We start from the raw sequence: 16,764 nt of genomic DNA on the forward strand, positions 1-16,764 counted from the left end.
AGGTGCGTTATGGTGAGCCGAGGGTTGCGATTGGCGTGGAGGAGCAACTACACGGAGGACCGTGAACCGTGTTGGAACCAGCGACCCAGCTAGCGGCTAACCCGCGAGGGGTTGGCTGATGTCGGCGCAGCCGGCGAGACACCGGGAGGCAGGACGGAGTTCCCTGGGTTCTTTTGGGACTATCTATCGCTCTAATAATAACAATAATAATAATAATAATAATGCATTTCTCTCTCCGGGGGCCGTGAGTACATGAGCTCCAACAAGCGCGCCAGCATAGGGAACCCTAGCACAGACTTACCGCCCGGGTATTAGTGTGGGTTTCTCGGTACACTGGGGGTTTGGTGTGGATGTGTTGGATCCCTTGTGTCTTAGTGACATTCCAGTGTTAGCATCCTGCTATATTTACCTAAGAAAACCAGGGGTTTAACCAGGGATATTAAGTACCTCAACTGTGTGCTGAAGCATATTATTTAAGTAAATGCACTTAGTTGCTGGTTTGAGGTTAGTTTTCATTCACTAAAGATGAAGTGCCCTCCAACATGTAAACGGTGGTATTTGCAGATGACGTCACACCGAGACACAGAAGCGTCACCCCTTTAAGGAAGCGTCACCCCTTCAAGGAAGCGTCACCCCTTCAAGGAAGCGTCACCCCTTCAAGGAAGCGTCACCCCTTCAAGGAAGCGTCACCTTCGATCCTCTTCTTCAGCCTCTGGCAGCCTCTCTCGTACGCCCGCCGTCTCAGCCGCTCGTCTGCGCTCTCGTCTTCGGGCTCCCGCTCGTCTTTCCCCTGAGAGACAAATACCGTCATCTTAGTCGGCCTCATCTGCCTTCACAGCAGTCGTCACTGGACAAAACCCCAAGTAACTCACGTTTTAGGTCAAAATAAATAAAGAGTTGCTGTAGGATGCAGATAAATTAGTTTAAATAAAATTGAAAACAAAGCCGGAGGGACACTCGGAGGAAATTTTAATTCTCGCATGACGCCCTAAAAAAGGTACAGATGAGCAAGACTGAATTTAAAAGGAGGAAGACAGAGAATTAAGTTGATCTCTCTTTAACCTTTAGATTATTAGAGTAACAATGTGAACGTATCTCTGATAGAACGCTCCGTCGTCGGCCATTATTAACGAATGAAGTACTCAATAAATAAAACTACAGCAATTGTTGCTTCTCACTAAATAAATCCTTATTTCAAAGCTCTTTTTGTTTTGTTTTTTAAATCGTAAAACTACAGCCAACAATATTTTAATCACGCAGAAACAGATTATTTTGATCGATGTGCATCTTCTGCCGCAGCTCTAATATAGCTCTTTTATAGTTTGTATATAGGCCTACAATATTCAGTTATTGTAGATTCTTTACTGTTTTTACCATTTTATTTATATGTTTCTTTATATTTACTATGTCTCGTGTGTATTTTACTCAGTTTGCTGCTGTAATCATGTACATTTCCCCACTGCGGGACTAAAGGAATATCTAATCTTATCGTCCTCTGAGACGTCTGATGATCAGTTTTCAGGTCACCTGAGGTCGGAGTCTTACCTCCTTGTCGAAGTGCGTGGGCCACCAGGTGGTCGGGATGAGCTCCTCCAGCCCTGCCTCCTTCACTCGCAGAGGGGTCTTGATGTAAAAAAACACGACTGAACGCAGGACATCGAACGTGAACTTCCGTTAAGGATAATAGTGACGATTTGGAGCGACGCCGATCTGTTTAAGAGCCACCGAGTCGACGTGAAGCGCGTTCTGCACAAACTCGTCTCTGAAAACATTGTCACACTTTGGAGTTAGTGAAAAAAAGTTGTGCAAAGCTAAAGAAATTAATTAAATTCTATACTGTAGTCATTTCAGAAGTTTGCACTGGTTTTAGTAAAAACATGCCTTTTAAAAAGATGAAGACGATTGCCCTGAAGATGAGTCAGTTAATCTACGAGGTATTCCAGAGTTCATCAGGTGTCCCCTAAATGTTCAATGCACATCTCGGTAAATTTACAGATAACCACAGAACATCTTACGGGACACCAAAACATTAAAAAGCCCATTTGCTTTCTCCTTCATCTACGATAACAAAAAACATCTAATGTCACATGTATCTATTTTTTCTCCCCAATTCTATATTTAGAGGGACCGCTGACAAAATTAAATTGTCCTGAAATCTTGGTGTTTAAAAAAAATAATACAAAAATTGCACAATAACTTTATCAAACTAACCGATCCAGGCAACTTCCGTGTTCTGTTCAGTAAAATGACCAAAGCTAAAGCAGTAAAAATAGAGTACACTTAAACTAATGTTTCTTTTAGGCGTCTAAAATAATATAATATTTTCTCACTTTTGAACTCCATCTATCCGACGATGGAGAAGAACCTCGCGCAAACGCACTTAAAAAAAAGAGAGCTATCCCTTTGAGAGGTGCCAGTAACCGACAGGAGGATATAAGACGTTGTTGAGCAGGTATTTCCTGGACTTCTCGTGGTGCAGGATGGCCGTCGTCAAACGCAGGTAGTGGATCTGGAAGGTATGGAAGTTAGACTGAACATGAAAACATCCTTTGAAATTACTTTTAAAGAAAGTACTAATACCACAATATAAAAAAAATCATTTGAAAAGGTCTGTTAAAAGTAAAAGTAGTAATCACTGATCTGGGTCCTACCTGGAAGCCCAGATCAGGGATGATGGGGGAGAAGCGGTAGGCTCTCAGCAGGGACATCATCAGCTGCTTCAGACACTCGTTCACTTCGTAGTCCTGCAGACAGACAGACATCAGGTCGCTGCGAGTCAGCGTGTGCTTACTCCGCTGCTACTTTCCACTTTTTATTTGTTTGTTTTATTTAAGAACACACACAGAGGGAGAGCCCTTATTTTCAATGGTGCCGAGGTGCATGTACAACAAACGCAGACAACTTAGAATCAAATGGTGAAACAAGAAAACGTGGCTCACTCAATTAAAAGTAAAGCAATGACAGTTACGGTCAATGAGATTAGCACTTAGCACTCTAGAATCCCTCTTAAATCACTTAAAAGTAGCACTGTGACCTTTGACCTTTTGTCAGGGGTAAGGCAGACTGTCGGGAGACATCGGGGTGTCTCACTTTCTTCAGGTACAATTATAATTTTTTTTGAGTAGATTTTGGTGTTTTTACCTCCATCAGTACCCAGAAGAGATCCAGAAGCTGCTGTATGAGCTGGTGTTCATCTACTGAACCTCCTCCCTCCAGAATCCCCAACAGGAAGTTCATCAGCACGTCCTCCACCAGGTACACTTTACACTGTAAAAAAACAACTTTACACTGTTCTCCTGCACACAGACAATATTTAGTTGAGCCCAAAATCTAAACTAAACCGATTAAAACTGCAGTTTATGAAATCAGTTTTATCAAGCGGATCGTTTTTCGCTTCAGCTTCAACATTTGACGCCAAAATGCTCATTAAGAAATGGAAACATCGGTCAGAAGGCGATCGCACGACAACCAGACCAAAAAGAAAGAAAGTTACCATGAGTGGAGCGAAATGGTTGAAGATGTGAGCCAGGGTGACGAGGACTGTCGGCTCTCCATGAAGCCTCCAGACTGAACAGTCCTGCTCCACCAGCCTCTCCTCCTGCAGCCGGGACACAAACACAACAGGTTCAGTTCAAGAGGAGATGACGTCATTACGTTTGACTGTTTACGTACGAGACAGGAAATAACTACAGGAGAACCCAGATGATGTTTAACAGACGATTACAACTAGTTTAATATACAGTCAGTATTTTTTTCATAAAACATTTCAGATTAGATCATCCATGATCAACCTGTTCCCACCTGTGTACAGACTACCTGTTCCTACCCGTGTGCAGACTACATGTTAGTACCTGTGTAAAGACCACCTGTTCCTACCCGTGTGCAGACTACATGTTAGTACCTGTGTAAAGACCACCTGTTCCTACCCGTGTGCAGACTACATGTTAGTACCTGTGTAAAGACCACCTGTTCCTACCCGTGTACAGACCACCTGTTCCTACCCGTGTACAGACCACCTGTTCCTACCCATGTACAGACCACCTGTTCCTACCCGTGTGCAGACTACATGTTAGTACCTGTGTAAAGACCACCTGTTCCTACCCGTGTACAGACCACCTATACCTACCCGTGTACAGACCACCTGTTCCTACCCGTGTACAGACTACATGTTAGTACCTGTGTAAAGACCACCTGTTCCTACCCGTGTGCAGACTACATGTTAGTACCTGTGTAAAGACCACCTGTTCCTACCCGTGTACAGACCACCTGTTCCTACCCATGTACAGACTACCTGTTCCTACCCATGTGCAGACTACATGTTCCTAACTGTGTAAAGACCACCTGTTCCTAACTGTGTACAGACTACCTGTTCCTACCCGTGTACAGACCACCTGTTCCTACCCGTGTACAGACCACCTGTTCCTACCCGTGTACAGACCACCTGTCTCTCCCCGTGTACAGACCACCTGTTCCTACCTGTGCATCGATGGAGGTGGAGAGGACATTCTTTATGTAGCCCAGCAGTTTGTGAGCCTTCATCAGGTCTGTAGTTGGGGGGTTCTGGAGGGGCAGGTAGCCGTCCACAGGGTACGTGATCGCACTCAGGTTAAAGACCAACACGGAACAGGTAAACCAGTAAAGAGGTGTGTTGAAAATATAGCAACAACCAACAGTTTGGACACTTCCTTCTTTAAATAATTTTGCAACAAATGTAAAAAGAAATGATAGATTTATTTTAGTTTTTTCCATTTCCAATGTATAGAATCGTAGATAAAACACTGTTGATGAGCTGCCGGCTGTGGACTCAAAGGATATCTGAGCGGTCTGCTGCCAAAGTTGAAAGCCACCGACTCTTTAAAGGAGAGGCTGATGGCAGGAAAGTAAGCGACGCCGGGACCCATCTTGATGTTGGTAAATGCCGTGCCCAGAGACTGGCCATTCCTGAGCGCACACACATACACATACACACACACACACACACACAGCGTGAAGACACACAAAAAAGACACAACGCAAACTAACTTATACAAAATTCGGGTGCTGCTGACTTTTGCTTCTACTCAAAGGCCTTTTCAACACCAGGAGATGAGGGACGGACTAAAACATTTTAAATTGTGAGCGAATGAAAGAAGTGGATCTGTTCTGCACCGCCTTCGTCGAGGTCGAAAGGAGCAATAAAGTTTTCAACGGAGTCGTTTTACAATCCTTTCAAACATATATGCAACGCGATTCCACTATACGTGGTGTGGTGTGAAAGTTACGAAGAATTTACCTCGTTCCAAACGCTTTTTCCCATTTTATTTTTGCTAAAGTATTCATGATAAAAACAGTATAAAAATATATTGACGAGCAAAGGTCTCATTTCATCCTGTAATTATACTGCATGTCAGTCAATTGTTAAAGCGACCTTGAAGTAAGTCATTTTCTTCTCTTTCTCTCTTAAGCCAGGTCTAAAACTATACAAATATTTCTTTGACAGTCAACATTTTCTTGCCTCTCGTTCACATGCAAAATGAGTTTTTTTTATTTTTTGATATACTTTTCAAAACTCTTACTACGGGTTACTTTCTACCCGTAGACATGGTAAGAGGAGCTTGGCAATGACACCGTCTCAATTGGTGCATGCCAAACAACAACAAAGGTGGACTACTAGTATTGTCAGGTGTCCTTTTTTACCAAGGCACCTTGGGCCGTGTCCCAGAAAGAGAGGTATAAACAATTAAATACTATTTTTTGATTCCGCCAAAGGAAAATAAGTTCCCTCCACATCTTCGTCTCTGGTATTTGATGTATCTGTGGTTATTGCCATGTACTGGTATACGTATAGACAGGGTTGTGTTCAGTTTGATGCCACTCTCCCGTCTGTACAGTAAAGATGAAGCTACAGCCAGCTGTGGGTTAGCTTAGAGCATAAAGACTGGAAACAGCTAGCCTTGCACTGTCCAAAGGTAACACAATCCTCCGCCCAGCTCCCCTAAAGCTCACTGTTGTATCTGGTTTGTTTAAATTGTACAAAAACTAAAGTGTACACATGGCATGCTGTGGTTCTACGGAGTGTGCTGGATTATTTATTTATCTGAGCAACCAGCAGAGGCAATAGGAAGTTGCACAAAATCGCCTATAAAATCCAAACATGTTGTTTTGGACGGAGCCAGGCTAGCCGTTTCCCCTCATTTCCAGTATTTATGCTAAGCTAAGTACCGACATGAGAGTGGTATCAACGTGAAGTAGAGGATTTCACTAAATGTTGAACTGAAGCTTTAAAGAGTGTAAGATTTGTGTTCAAAGCTCCGGGTCCCGTGGCCGCAGGAAATTCAGGATTCAATGAGTTAAAGTTTAACAATATTTAATGGAAAAGATAATACTCATGTAGCGTTCACGATCGTGGGGCCAGAAAGGAGGATCTCTCCACAGACGGACTGCAGCTCCCAGGGAGCCACAGACCGGGGCTGTCTCGAGTCTCCAGACCAGTAGAACCATGTCCCCAGAACAAATGCTCAGTCTTTAGTCTGGTCATGCAAATGAATTCACACCTAAAGGTTAGTTCCATTGGTCAGTTCAAAGGATGCCGCAGTTCTGTTCGCTAAGCCAATTGATAAGCTGGCGAGGTCAAAGCTCACACTTCCGGTCAATGACAGGAAGTTCCCCTTCAGAATAAAACCTACTATCCTGCCTTCAGAATAAAAGCAACACATTAGGTTTCAATCGGCATCCATTTTAACTATTGTCTAAACAATAAAACATTCATTCATTCTCATGCATCATATAGTTAATCATTACATTTGTCATTAAAACAGAATAATAAAACAGTGATCCTCTCTTATGTTTCATAATACATTCCTCCAGAATATTCCTCATAATATCCCAAATTAATTATCATATCTTTCTTTATGTATTAATTTAAAACATAAACTTCTCTTATCTACATGTGCAAATATATATAAAATCCACTACAACCCAACAAGAGCAAACATGGTCACCAGAACTGAATAGATCCAAGTTGATTTACTCACAAGCAGAATGTGATGGTTCCCTCATCCAGGTCTATCAAGCAGCTGACGATGTCTCCAGCCGCCCACGACTGAGGACACACAAACTGCTATCAGTACCGAGGCGCAGTGACAGTAGAGAAGCAAACAAAGTCCGAAGAGCAATATCTTTGATTTAGGGACGAATCCTCGTTCACCTTTCCATAGTTAGTCGTCGTCACGTTCCACTTTCTCACTCTGTTTCCATCGTAGGCGTAAGAGTCCGGAGTGTCACCAACACCCTCCTGAGCGCACACACAGTGTTTCAGGTTGCAATTCACTGAAATAGTATGATTGACAACAGAGTTTGCGAACGTGTACCTCCTGGTTGAAGCGACAGTTAAGTGTACACCACCCGATCTGCATTAGACCCTGGGAGGAGATCAGCACCTCGTAGGCCCATTTCCCTGCGGACACAGCAACAGAAAAAAAAAAGTAATAAATGTTAATTTCAAAAAGGACAAACATTATTGTGCGAGAAACTCATCTGGAAGCGACGTTGACAGGATTCACCTTTGTAAACACACGTGGTGGCTCTGATTGAGCTGAAGTTGCTGTGGCCGATGACCTAAAATCACAAAGAAAAATTTGAATCAGCAACATTAAAACGCATTTAATGCAGAAACAAGAGAGGACATCTGGGAGTTACAAGTTCTACTATACTACCAGATGCCATCGATTATAATCCTGCACAATAACAATGTGATGGATTAAAGCATTTTACTTTATTTATTCATTTATTTAACCAGGAGAGATTGAGATAAAGAAGAATCTCTTTTTCAAGTGCATCCCAGTCAAGACAGGCAGCAGCACAATGACCAGTCTTTCAGACACACAAACACACTTATAACAATTAAAAATGAAATATCAAAAATATTCTTCACAAGTTGTCAACATAAGAGGCCGATCAACCGAAACAATCACGGCCAGATGTGCCTCCAAGTCATTTGAAATGCATCCAGAGAAAACCAGCTTGCGATGATTCAGGAGGTTTTAACTGAAATCTGAATTCTGTCCCGACTTTAGGGACAGATAGTCGAGATAACTTTGTCAGAGATTAATCTTATAGTTGTGTTCTTTTAATCAGACATGGTCTACCATATGTATAATAAGTCTCAGTGCTCTTTGCAAAGATGCATGTAAAGACCCTTAAACCCTCTGGAGTCCATGGACGCTTCGGCCCATTTTTCAATGTTTACGCGATGGTTATATTCATATCTACACGGTAAAACGGCACAGAAATATGGTTCTGATGTAGTAATCTGTAGACGTTCTACTTCCGTGTCCTTCTTCTCACACGAGATCGTACATGATTCACTCAGTGAGCCGAGAGCTTGGACTTGTCGTTTGAGTCAAGCTCCTAATTTGTGGAATTGTGTGTGTCAATATTTTGTGTGAAACGAACCAATGAACACTTAGGAAATCACTAATTCAATTCAGTTTATTTTGTATAGCCCAATATCACAAATTACAAATTTGCCTCAGAGGGCTTTACAATCTGTACACATACGACATCCCTGACCTTTGACCTCACATCGGATCAGGAAAAACTCCCCAAAAATAACCTTTGACAGGGAAAAAAGGGAAGAAACCTTCAGGAGAGCAACAGAGGAGGATCCCTCTCCCCGGATGGACAGATGAATAGATGTCATGTGACCAGATGAACAGAGTTACAGAGTTACATAAACACATTACATGAATATGACAATGTATGAATGGAACTCCAATCCATGAAACAGAAGGAGGTAGAGAGGAGGGGGGGCGGGGCATCAGCAGGGCCAATGGGAGGCCGGCTCACCAGCATCAGACACCTCCAGGTCCAATGGACCCTATGAGACGTGAAGTCACAACGACTCCGGGGAGGAAGCAGAGTTAATAAGGTGCAATGGAGAGATGTAAATTCATCCATAAGGAGAGAGAGAAGAGGAGATAGGTGCTCAGTGTATCCTAAAACATCCCCCAGCAGCCTATAAGCCTATAGCAGCATATCTAACCCCCTAACCCGGCGGAGAAACGGTGCGGAGCCACAGCTGGACCGGGAGACTGAGCACCTATCTCCTCTTCTCTCTCTCCTTATGGATGAATTTACATCTCTCCATTGCACCTTATTAACTCTGCTTCCTCCCCGGAGTCGTTGTGACTTCACGTCTCATAGGGTCCATTGGACCTGGAGGTGTCTGATGCTGGTGAGCCGGCCTCCCATTGGCCCTGCTGATGCCCCGCCCCCCCTCCTCTCTACCTCCTTCTGTTTCATGGATTGGAGTTCCTTTCACACAGTCATATTCATGTAATGTGTTTAAGTAACTTTGTAATGCTGTTCATCCTGTACACATGACATCTATTCATCTGTCCATCCGGGGAGAGGGATCCTCCTCTGTTGCTCTCCTGAAGGTTTCTTCACTTTTTTCCCTGCGAAAGGTTATTTTTGGGGAGTTTTTCCTGATCAGATGTGAGGTCCTGGGACAGGGATGTCGTATGTGTACAGATTGTAAAGCCCTCTGAGGCAAATTTGTGATATTGGGCTGTACAAAATAAACTGAATTGAATTGAATTGATATCGTATGTCGCTACGTTTGAGAGGATGAACTGTGATTTGAAGCTCTAACAAATTTTCCAGAGATGGAGAGAAAATGTTGCTAATAGTTTTTCAGCGTAGCCTTCCCGCTAAACCTCCTCAGCCACTGCGGCTGCTGCACCACTCGCGCAGGGCACTAAAGAGTGATTAAGAGAAGGCCTGCTGTTCGTCTTAATTTCTGGAACCAGTGGAGCATGAAAGCATGGTGGGATTAGGAAGCTAGCTAGTGGGTGGCTGGCTACTTAGCTAGCTTCCTAAACACTGGTTACAAAATACGTTATCCCTTTTTCCGCGATAGTGAAGTGCTTTCCTGGGCAGTGACCACGGTGTGGGGATGACGAAACATTCTGTTACATTTTACTCATTCAGTGGCTGGCTAGTCAGCTACCTTGCTAATTCCACCCTGCTTTCATGAGTGCACTCTTTCGATTTTTTTTCAGCCATTATTGAAAAGGTAGTATACAAAGCTCACTAGCCAGCATTGACTAGAGTGTCCAGAGAATTATTCTGCCTCCGCCTGCAGAAATACGTCATGATTATGAACAGAAAAAGGTTTGATACTTTAGCAGAGACTTACAGGTCGCAGCGGTGAAGTCGCTAGGAAGTATCTAGGAAAAGGGAGACTCTCGCAGTGTCCTTTTGGAAAAAATCAATGAAAGATCTAATAATACACGGTGCTTGATCTTACCCCCAGCAGGTCATCGTCTACAAAGAGAAGTCCTTCAAAACCACTGGTGTGATCCAGGACGACCGGCTGAGGTCCCAGACGGCCTTCAACGGGCTGATCTGCAGATTCACAGACTGATTCAAACCATTGAACATTAGCACCAGTTTTCAATTTTCTGTGTCAGCCACGAGAAGCCGATCACATTTTTTAAAACACTTGGTTCAGGCTCAAACTGAGCTTTTGTCAGACGGCATCACTGTTTTAAAAGGAGGATTGGTGACATTAGATTACATTTAGCTGATGCTTTTTTAAATGTATTTGTATATATATATATATATATATATATATATATATATATATATATATATATATATATATATATATGTGTGTGTGTGTGTGTGTGTGTATGTATGTGTATATATATATGTGTATGAGCAGGAGACATTAACTTTACCTCTACTGTCCTCAGTGGGTTCTCCCTCAGACAACAATCCCTCCAGGTGAGCGCCAAGATCCTGGAAACCAAGAGGCTTGCTGTAGAAACAGGAAGAGGAATAAGGAAATGCAAAAAGAGGAGAAATATAGGATAACCATCCTTTTGTCAAGTGTTTTTTTTTTTTTTTTTTTTACTGATGGACTATGCTTTTAAAACCTCCATTTTGACATTTGTTTGATACAGTCTTGGTTTTATCGTAACCAGAAGTGACACTAGAGGGCGGAGCTAAGTGCAACCAATGAGGAATACGATATTTTTCATAAAGTGAAAATACTGGTGGTCGCCCCCTGGCGGCCATTATAGAGAATGCATGTTTACGGTTACTCAGCATTGAAAAATATAAGAAATAAACATGAAATAATAAAGACATACAAAATCAGGAGGTCATACTAAAACTGAGCATGAAAACAGATCACTCTTTCATAGGTTCTAGAAAAACATTACTGTCAGTGATAGTATTAAAGTCATAAGACAAAATGATAGATATGTCTTTGTACGTGCCCAGTTTCAGTGGTTCCTGTTTACCACAGAGTGAGCGTGGCTTTATTTTTACACATCAGCTGGGCTGTGTGTGTGGAGCTGCTGGGGGGGGGGGGGGGGGTAACATGAATCTGCCTGGCTTAAGGAATGAAGCCGTGTCAGGGTACAACACACAAATACATGTACTCAGTTTCACCAGCTGTGGTGTCGCATAGCCAGACATTTACTCCACAGCGCTGTCTGTATGCGTTTCAGGCGAAATTTTTTAAAAATACTGTTTTAAAACAAACTATATTTGTCTATATTTTGCAGACTTAAGGAAAGATCCCTGCAAAAATCACAGTCATTTATATATATATATATATATATCCAGGGGGGTGACTGTGTTAAAGCTGGATTCTCTCTACTGACCACCAGGGGGCGACTCCTCTGGTTGTATAGAAGTCTATATAAATGACTCTACTTCTCTTGATGTATTCCCTCAGTAAACATTGTAAACATTAGTTTTTGGTCTCAATCACTAGTTTCAAGTCTTCCTCAATACACCATGATGTTCATTTAGTAAATGATGGTCATTTAGAGTAAAATAGATCATAAAGCATGGTACGCTTTAGGGGCGGGGCTACAAGGTGATTGACTTTGTCCGGACTGGGATTTTTCTTTTTTTTTTCGTCTTGGAACTTTAACCCTTTCACATTGTATTTTAAGCTGATGAAAGTTAATTGTAAACTTTTTTGAAAATTGTTGTTACTTCTGGTTCTTCTGGCAAAAACCAAGATGGCAACGGCCCAAAAAAAACCCAGAGAGCCATGGTCCACTTTTTAAAAAACAGTCCATGGACTACACCAGCTGTGACCTAGTTATCATTTGTTGCTCAACACACTGGGAAGAAGGGGAAACTTATTCTAGTGGGCAACTTCTAAACTTCTCAAACTGATAAACACATTTGTTTATCCAACAGAATTCCACACACTAGAAGTTGAGACATTTCACCACACGTGTGGACCTTAACAATAAAAGCCTGCTGCCAAGTCCCTTAACACAGCTCTGATACCCTGAGACAGTCAAATGAAAGCAACTCTGAGTGTTAAAAACACAGAGATTCAGTTAGAAAATACACAAAACACTGGTGGTCTGAAAGGTGAGAGAGGACTGGTGTTACCTGAGGGAGGCCAGCGCAGGTCCCTGTTTGGTGGAAGGGAACACATGGTGCAGATAGTCACTCAGCAACTTCTCGTTCACGATACCTGACACAGAGAGGGACAATAATTAACCCCAACAACCTGTGTCTGTACCTGTGTTGTCTTCTCACCTGTGTCTGTACCTGTGTCTACATCTCATCTGTTTCTGTACCTGTGTTTTCATCTCACCTGTGACTGTACCTGTGTCTATATCTCATCTGTTTCTGTACCTGTGTTTTCATCTCACCTGTGTCTACATCTCATCTGTTTCTGTACCTGTGTTATCTTCTTAACTGTGTCTACCTGTGCTTTCATCTCACCTGTGACTGTACCTGTGTGGCAGGTACACACAGAGTATTGTAGCAGCCGGTCTTACCTGTGGCTTTGGGTTTGTCTGTGTCTGAAGCCAGTCTGTAGTTGCGGCGGGTCAGAGCAGTGCCTCCTCCTTTCGAGCTCATGCTGACTGACTGGAGTCACCTGGACGCCTGGACCGAACACCTGCAGAAGAGGAGATTATACACAAAGCTTATGATACTTGAGTACTTTTACTGCTGATACGTTAACTACACAAAGCTTATGATACTTGAGTACTTTTACTGCTGATACTTAGACTATTATATATATATATATATAACCTAGCATATAGTAGCACACTGAAGCTATAGATCCATATAGTATATATATAGCCTCAGTTTGCTAACTTTAGCATCAACATGGAGTGTCCTTTTCTTTACATAAACATGTAACCGGATCAAGGGGAGCCTGTAGTCCACAGGACACGTCCGTGCCCGTTTAAAGCTGCAGAGGGTGTCTCTTAGCCAGCTGGCTAACGGTCAGTGACAGAAACACCGCGTTTGGCAAAGCTGCGGCTGACTGAGCGCGAGCGGCCGACGGCAACACCTACCTGCCGATTCCTTCTGGTGCAACCGAGCCTCTGCTGCAGCGCTACTCCGCTCCCGTGTCGATGTAATTCAAGAATAAATAAGATACACTGTGTCATACAGGCGGCTGTCGGGAAGAGAGAAGGGGAAAAAGCTACTTTCCACCACAACAGTCAACGCCTCTTACGGCGCGCCAGTTAGTACAAAATAAGAAGCAGAGAAAAAAGGCGAAGGCTAAAACGAGACATCCAGTGGTGGAAAAAGTATTCAGTCCTTTAGAATAAAACATATATATATATATATATATATATATATATATATATATATATGTAATATATGTAATAACTGCAATGTTATTTAATTTAAGTTTAACATTATCCAAATACAAACAGTTACGTGTCATATCCTTCCGCAACATCACAAACATTAATCTGGCTGACCTCACAACAGGCAATGACAGTTTCCCCATCATCACCCCCCCACACACCCTGGATCATCTGGTTAATCTTTACAATGATAGTCTCCGTACTCTGCTGAACTCACTTGCTCCCCTCAAAACCCGGACTGTCTCATTCCCCCACTCTGCCCCCTGGTTCTCCCCTCAGCTCCGCCAGTTGAAAGCCAAGGGTCGTCAGTTGGAGAGGCTTTTCACCAAAACCGGACTCACGATCCATAAACAGATGCACCATGCCCACATCCTCCTCTACAAAGATGCCCTCTCCTCAGCCAAATCACAATTCTTTACTGACAAAATCACTGCTGGTGCTGGGAACACCAGGACCCTTTTCTCTGTGGTCAACAATTCATTCCGCCCCCCAGATTCCCTTCCCCCTCACTTCTACTCCACGGAAAACTGTAACTCCTTAATGTCATTTTTTAACACTAAAATAACTACCATCCATCAGCAACTGACCCCTCATACGTCCAGCTGTCCTTCTACTTTTGTTCCCCCCCCCGTCTCTGTACCTCTCTCCTGCTTCCAACTCCCCTCTGCCATCGTTTTATCAAAACTCATCCAGACTTCCAAGCCATCCACCTGCCAACTCGACCCCCTCCCATCCTCCCTGGTTATAGCCTCCCTCCCCTCTCTGCTACCCCTGATAACGGCCATCATCCATTCCTCCCTCACCTCTGGTTCTGTCCCATCACCTCTCAAATCCGCTGCTGTTACTCCAATTCTCAAGAAACCTGGTTTAGACCCCAACATTTTCAATAACCTCCGTCCCATTTCCAACCTACCATTTCTCTCTAAAATCTTAGAAAAAACAGTGTCATCTCAGATTCAGGCTCACCTCTCAAACAACAATCTCTATGAACAGTTTCAGTCCGGTTTTCGCCCCCGTCACAGCACAGAAACCGCCCTCATCAAGATCTCAAATGACCTCCTCATGGCAGCTGACTCTGGACTACTATCAATCCTCATCCTCCTCGATCTGAGCGCCGCCTTCGACACCATCTCCCACACCATCCTCCTCGACCGTCTAGCCTCCATTGGAATTTCAGATACACCCCTTTCATGGTTTCACTCATATCTCTCTGGCCGTACTCAGTTTATTCAGTTAAAATCATTCACATCACATCCCTCCCTCCTCTCCTCCGGTGTTCCCCAGGGATCTGTCCTTGGTCCTATCCTGTTTATTATCTACCTCCTCCCACTTGGACTCATTTTCCGCAAACATAATATTCAATTCCACTGTTACGCGGACGACACCCAGCTCTATGTTTCCTCCAAACCCTCTTCCACTTCCCCGCCCCCCTCCCTCTGTGCCTGTTTACAGGAAATAAAAAACTGGTTCACCTCAAACTTCCTCAAATTGAACAGCAATAAAACCGAGGTTGTCCTCATCGGCTCCAAGTCCACTCTCACCAAGCATCCCAGTTTCGCCCTCACAATAGACAACTCCTCGGTCTCCCCCTCCCCTCAGGCTAAGAATCTGGGTGTCGTCCTCGACAGCACACCGTCATTCCACACTCACATCAACACCACCATCCGGTCTGCCTACTTCCACCTCCGAAATATCAACCGCCTCCGCCCTTCACTCACACCCAACAGCGCCGCAATCCTGGTCCACTCTCTTGTCACCTCCCGCTTGGATTATTGTAATTCCCTCCTCTTTGGTCTCCCCCACAAACTCCTCCATAAACTCCAACTGGTCCAGAACGCTGCTGCCCGCATCATCACCAAGACCCCTTCCATCTCTCACATCACCCCTGTTCTACGACAACTCCACTGGCTCCCCATCAAACACCGCATTGACTTTAAGATCCTCCTCCATGCATTCAAGGCCATCCACAACCTCGCCCCTCCATATCTGTCTCACCTCCTCCAAATCAACATCCCCACCAGGTCTCTCAGGTCTGCCTCCTCCATCAACCTGACTGTCCCCCCAGCTCGTCTGTCCACCATGAGGTCAAGAGCCTTCAGCCGCTCTGCCCCTCGCCTCTGGAACTCCCTCCCCCCTGACATCAGAAACATTGACTCTATCATTTTATTCAAAACCCACCTCAAAACCCACCTTTTCAGGCAGGCCTATGCCTGACGTGTTCCCCTCTGGGTTGCTCTGCTGCAGACTGTTCTGCTTTTAACTGTGCTGCTTTTTAAATTGTGTCAGATTTTTAAATATGTTGTACGGCGACCTTGAGTGCCTTGAAAGGCGCCTTATAAAACAAATGTATTATTATTATTATTATGTAAAGTATTAAATTAGACATCAAATACTTGTTATATCTTGCATCTCATATCCACTGTTCATACGGTCTTGATTGTTATACTACTTACACTCCTCATACTGCTATTTTTATTTTCTTTATTATTATGTAATTCTTATTGTTTATTTATCTAGCACATTGCAATGCACTTTTACTGCTTTTTTGCACTTCTGGTCAGATGATACAACTGCATTTTGATACCCTAGCACTTGAACTTGCAATGACAATAAACTTCTTCATGCAGACTGTCCAATCAAAGAATAATTGTAAAACATATGATTGCCTTTATTATTTTTGGTATATATTGTGCATTTTATCTTATTGTTCTATTCAATTTGTTGTATGTATTGTGCATTTTTATATTTTATTGCTTACCTGTATGCATAAATGCTGCTGTTCAAAAACCTCTCATTCCTCAACAACTACAAGGTTGCAGTGGAAAGTCCAGCAGAGCCCCCTGCTGGAGGATCCACAGCTGCTCTCTGGAGCTCTGATAGACGAGGCCAAACACCTGGGCAACCTAACCTTCAACATCTGGAGCAAGATGAAGGACATGGTCTCCTACACTCCTGTGGTTCTGGACCCAAACACTGCTGAATCAGGACTCCTCCTGTCTGAAGATCTGACCAGTGTGAAACAAGGATGACCGCAACAGAAGGTTCCTGATAATCCAGAGAGGTTTGATGAACATTGGTCGGTCTGTTCCGGTCTCTGAGGGATTTAACTCTGGGACTCACAGCTGGGATG

The 16,764-nt window shown here is 43.5% G+C and overlaps 1 protein-coding gene across 7 annotated transcripts in view; it reads right to left on the reverse strand.

The window, feature by feature from the left end:
• The window catches only part of LOC117730350 (E3 ubiquitin-protein ligase RNF123), a 97,824-nt gene extending 84,353 nt beyond the window's left edge, over window positions 1-13,471 (reverse strand). For 4 of the 7 annotated variants that reach the window (XM_034532019.1, XM_034532018.1, XM_034532017.1 and 1 more), the window contains exons 1-17: window positions 13,332-13,471; window positions 12,804-12,925; window positions 12,409-12,493; window positions 10,725-10,804; window positions 10,292-10,404; window positions 7,542-7,596; window positions 7,350-7,435; window positions 7,187-7,273; window positions 7,014-7,081; window positions 4,816-4,941; window positions 4,477-4,591; window positions 3,494-3,598; window positions 3,142-3,267; window positions 2,652-2,744; window positions 2,436-2,509; window positions 1,546-1,663; window positions 691-790 (exon numbers count right to left, since the gene is read on the reverse strand). In XM_034532019.1, coding sequence (XP_034387910.1) covers window positions 691-790; window positions 1,546-1,663; window positions 2,436-2,509; window positions 2,652-2,744; window positions 3,142-3,267; window positions 3,494-3,598; window positions 4,477-4,591; window positions 4,816-4,941; window positions 7,014-7,081; window positions 7,187-7,273; window positions 7,350-7,435; window positions 7,542-7,596; window positions 10,292-10,404; window positions 10,725-10,804; window positions 12,409-12,493; window positions 12,804-12,885 — 1,513 coding nt within the window. In that variant the 5' untranslated portion in view covers window positions 12,886-12,925; window positions 13,332-13,471. The remainder of the gene's footprint in view (window positions 1-690; window positions 791-1,545; window positions 1,664-2,435; window positions 2,510-2,651; window positions 2,745-3,141; window positions 3,268-3,493; window positions 3,599-4,476; window positions 4,592-4,815; window positions 4,942-7,013; window positions 7,082-7,186; window positions 7,274-7,349; window positions 7,436-7,541; window positions 7,597-10,291; window positions 10,405-10,724; window positions 10,805-12,408; window positions 12,494-12,803; window positions 12,926-13,331) is intronic. The other 3 variants (XM_034532020.1, XM_034532021.1, XM_034532016.1) reach the window with 1 other exon arrangement.
• Between the last annotated feature and the right edge of the window lie 3,293 nt (window positions 13,472-16,764).

This window comes from Cyclopterus lumpus, chromosome 5, assembly GCF_009769545.1.
Source record: "Cyclopterus lumpus isolate fCycLum1 chromosome 5, fCycLum1.pri, whole genome shotgun sequence".
NCBI classification, from domain to species: Eukaryota; Metazoa; Chordata; class Actinopteri; order Perciformes; family Cyclopteridae; genus Cyclopterus; species Cyclopterus lumpus.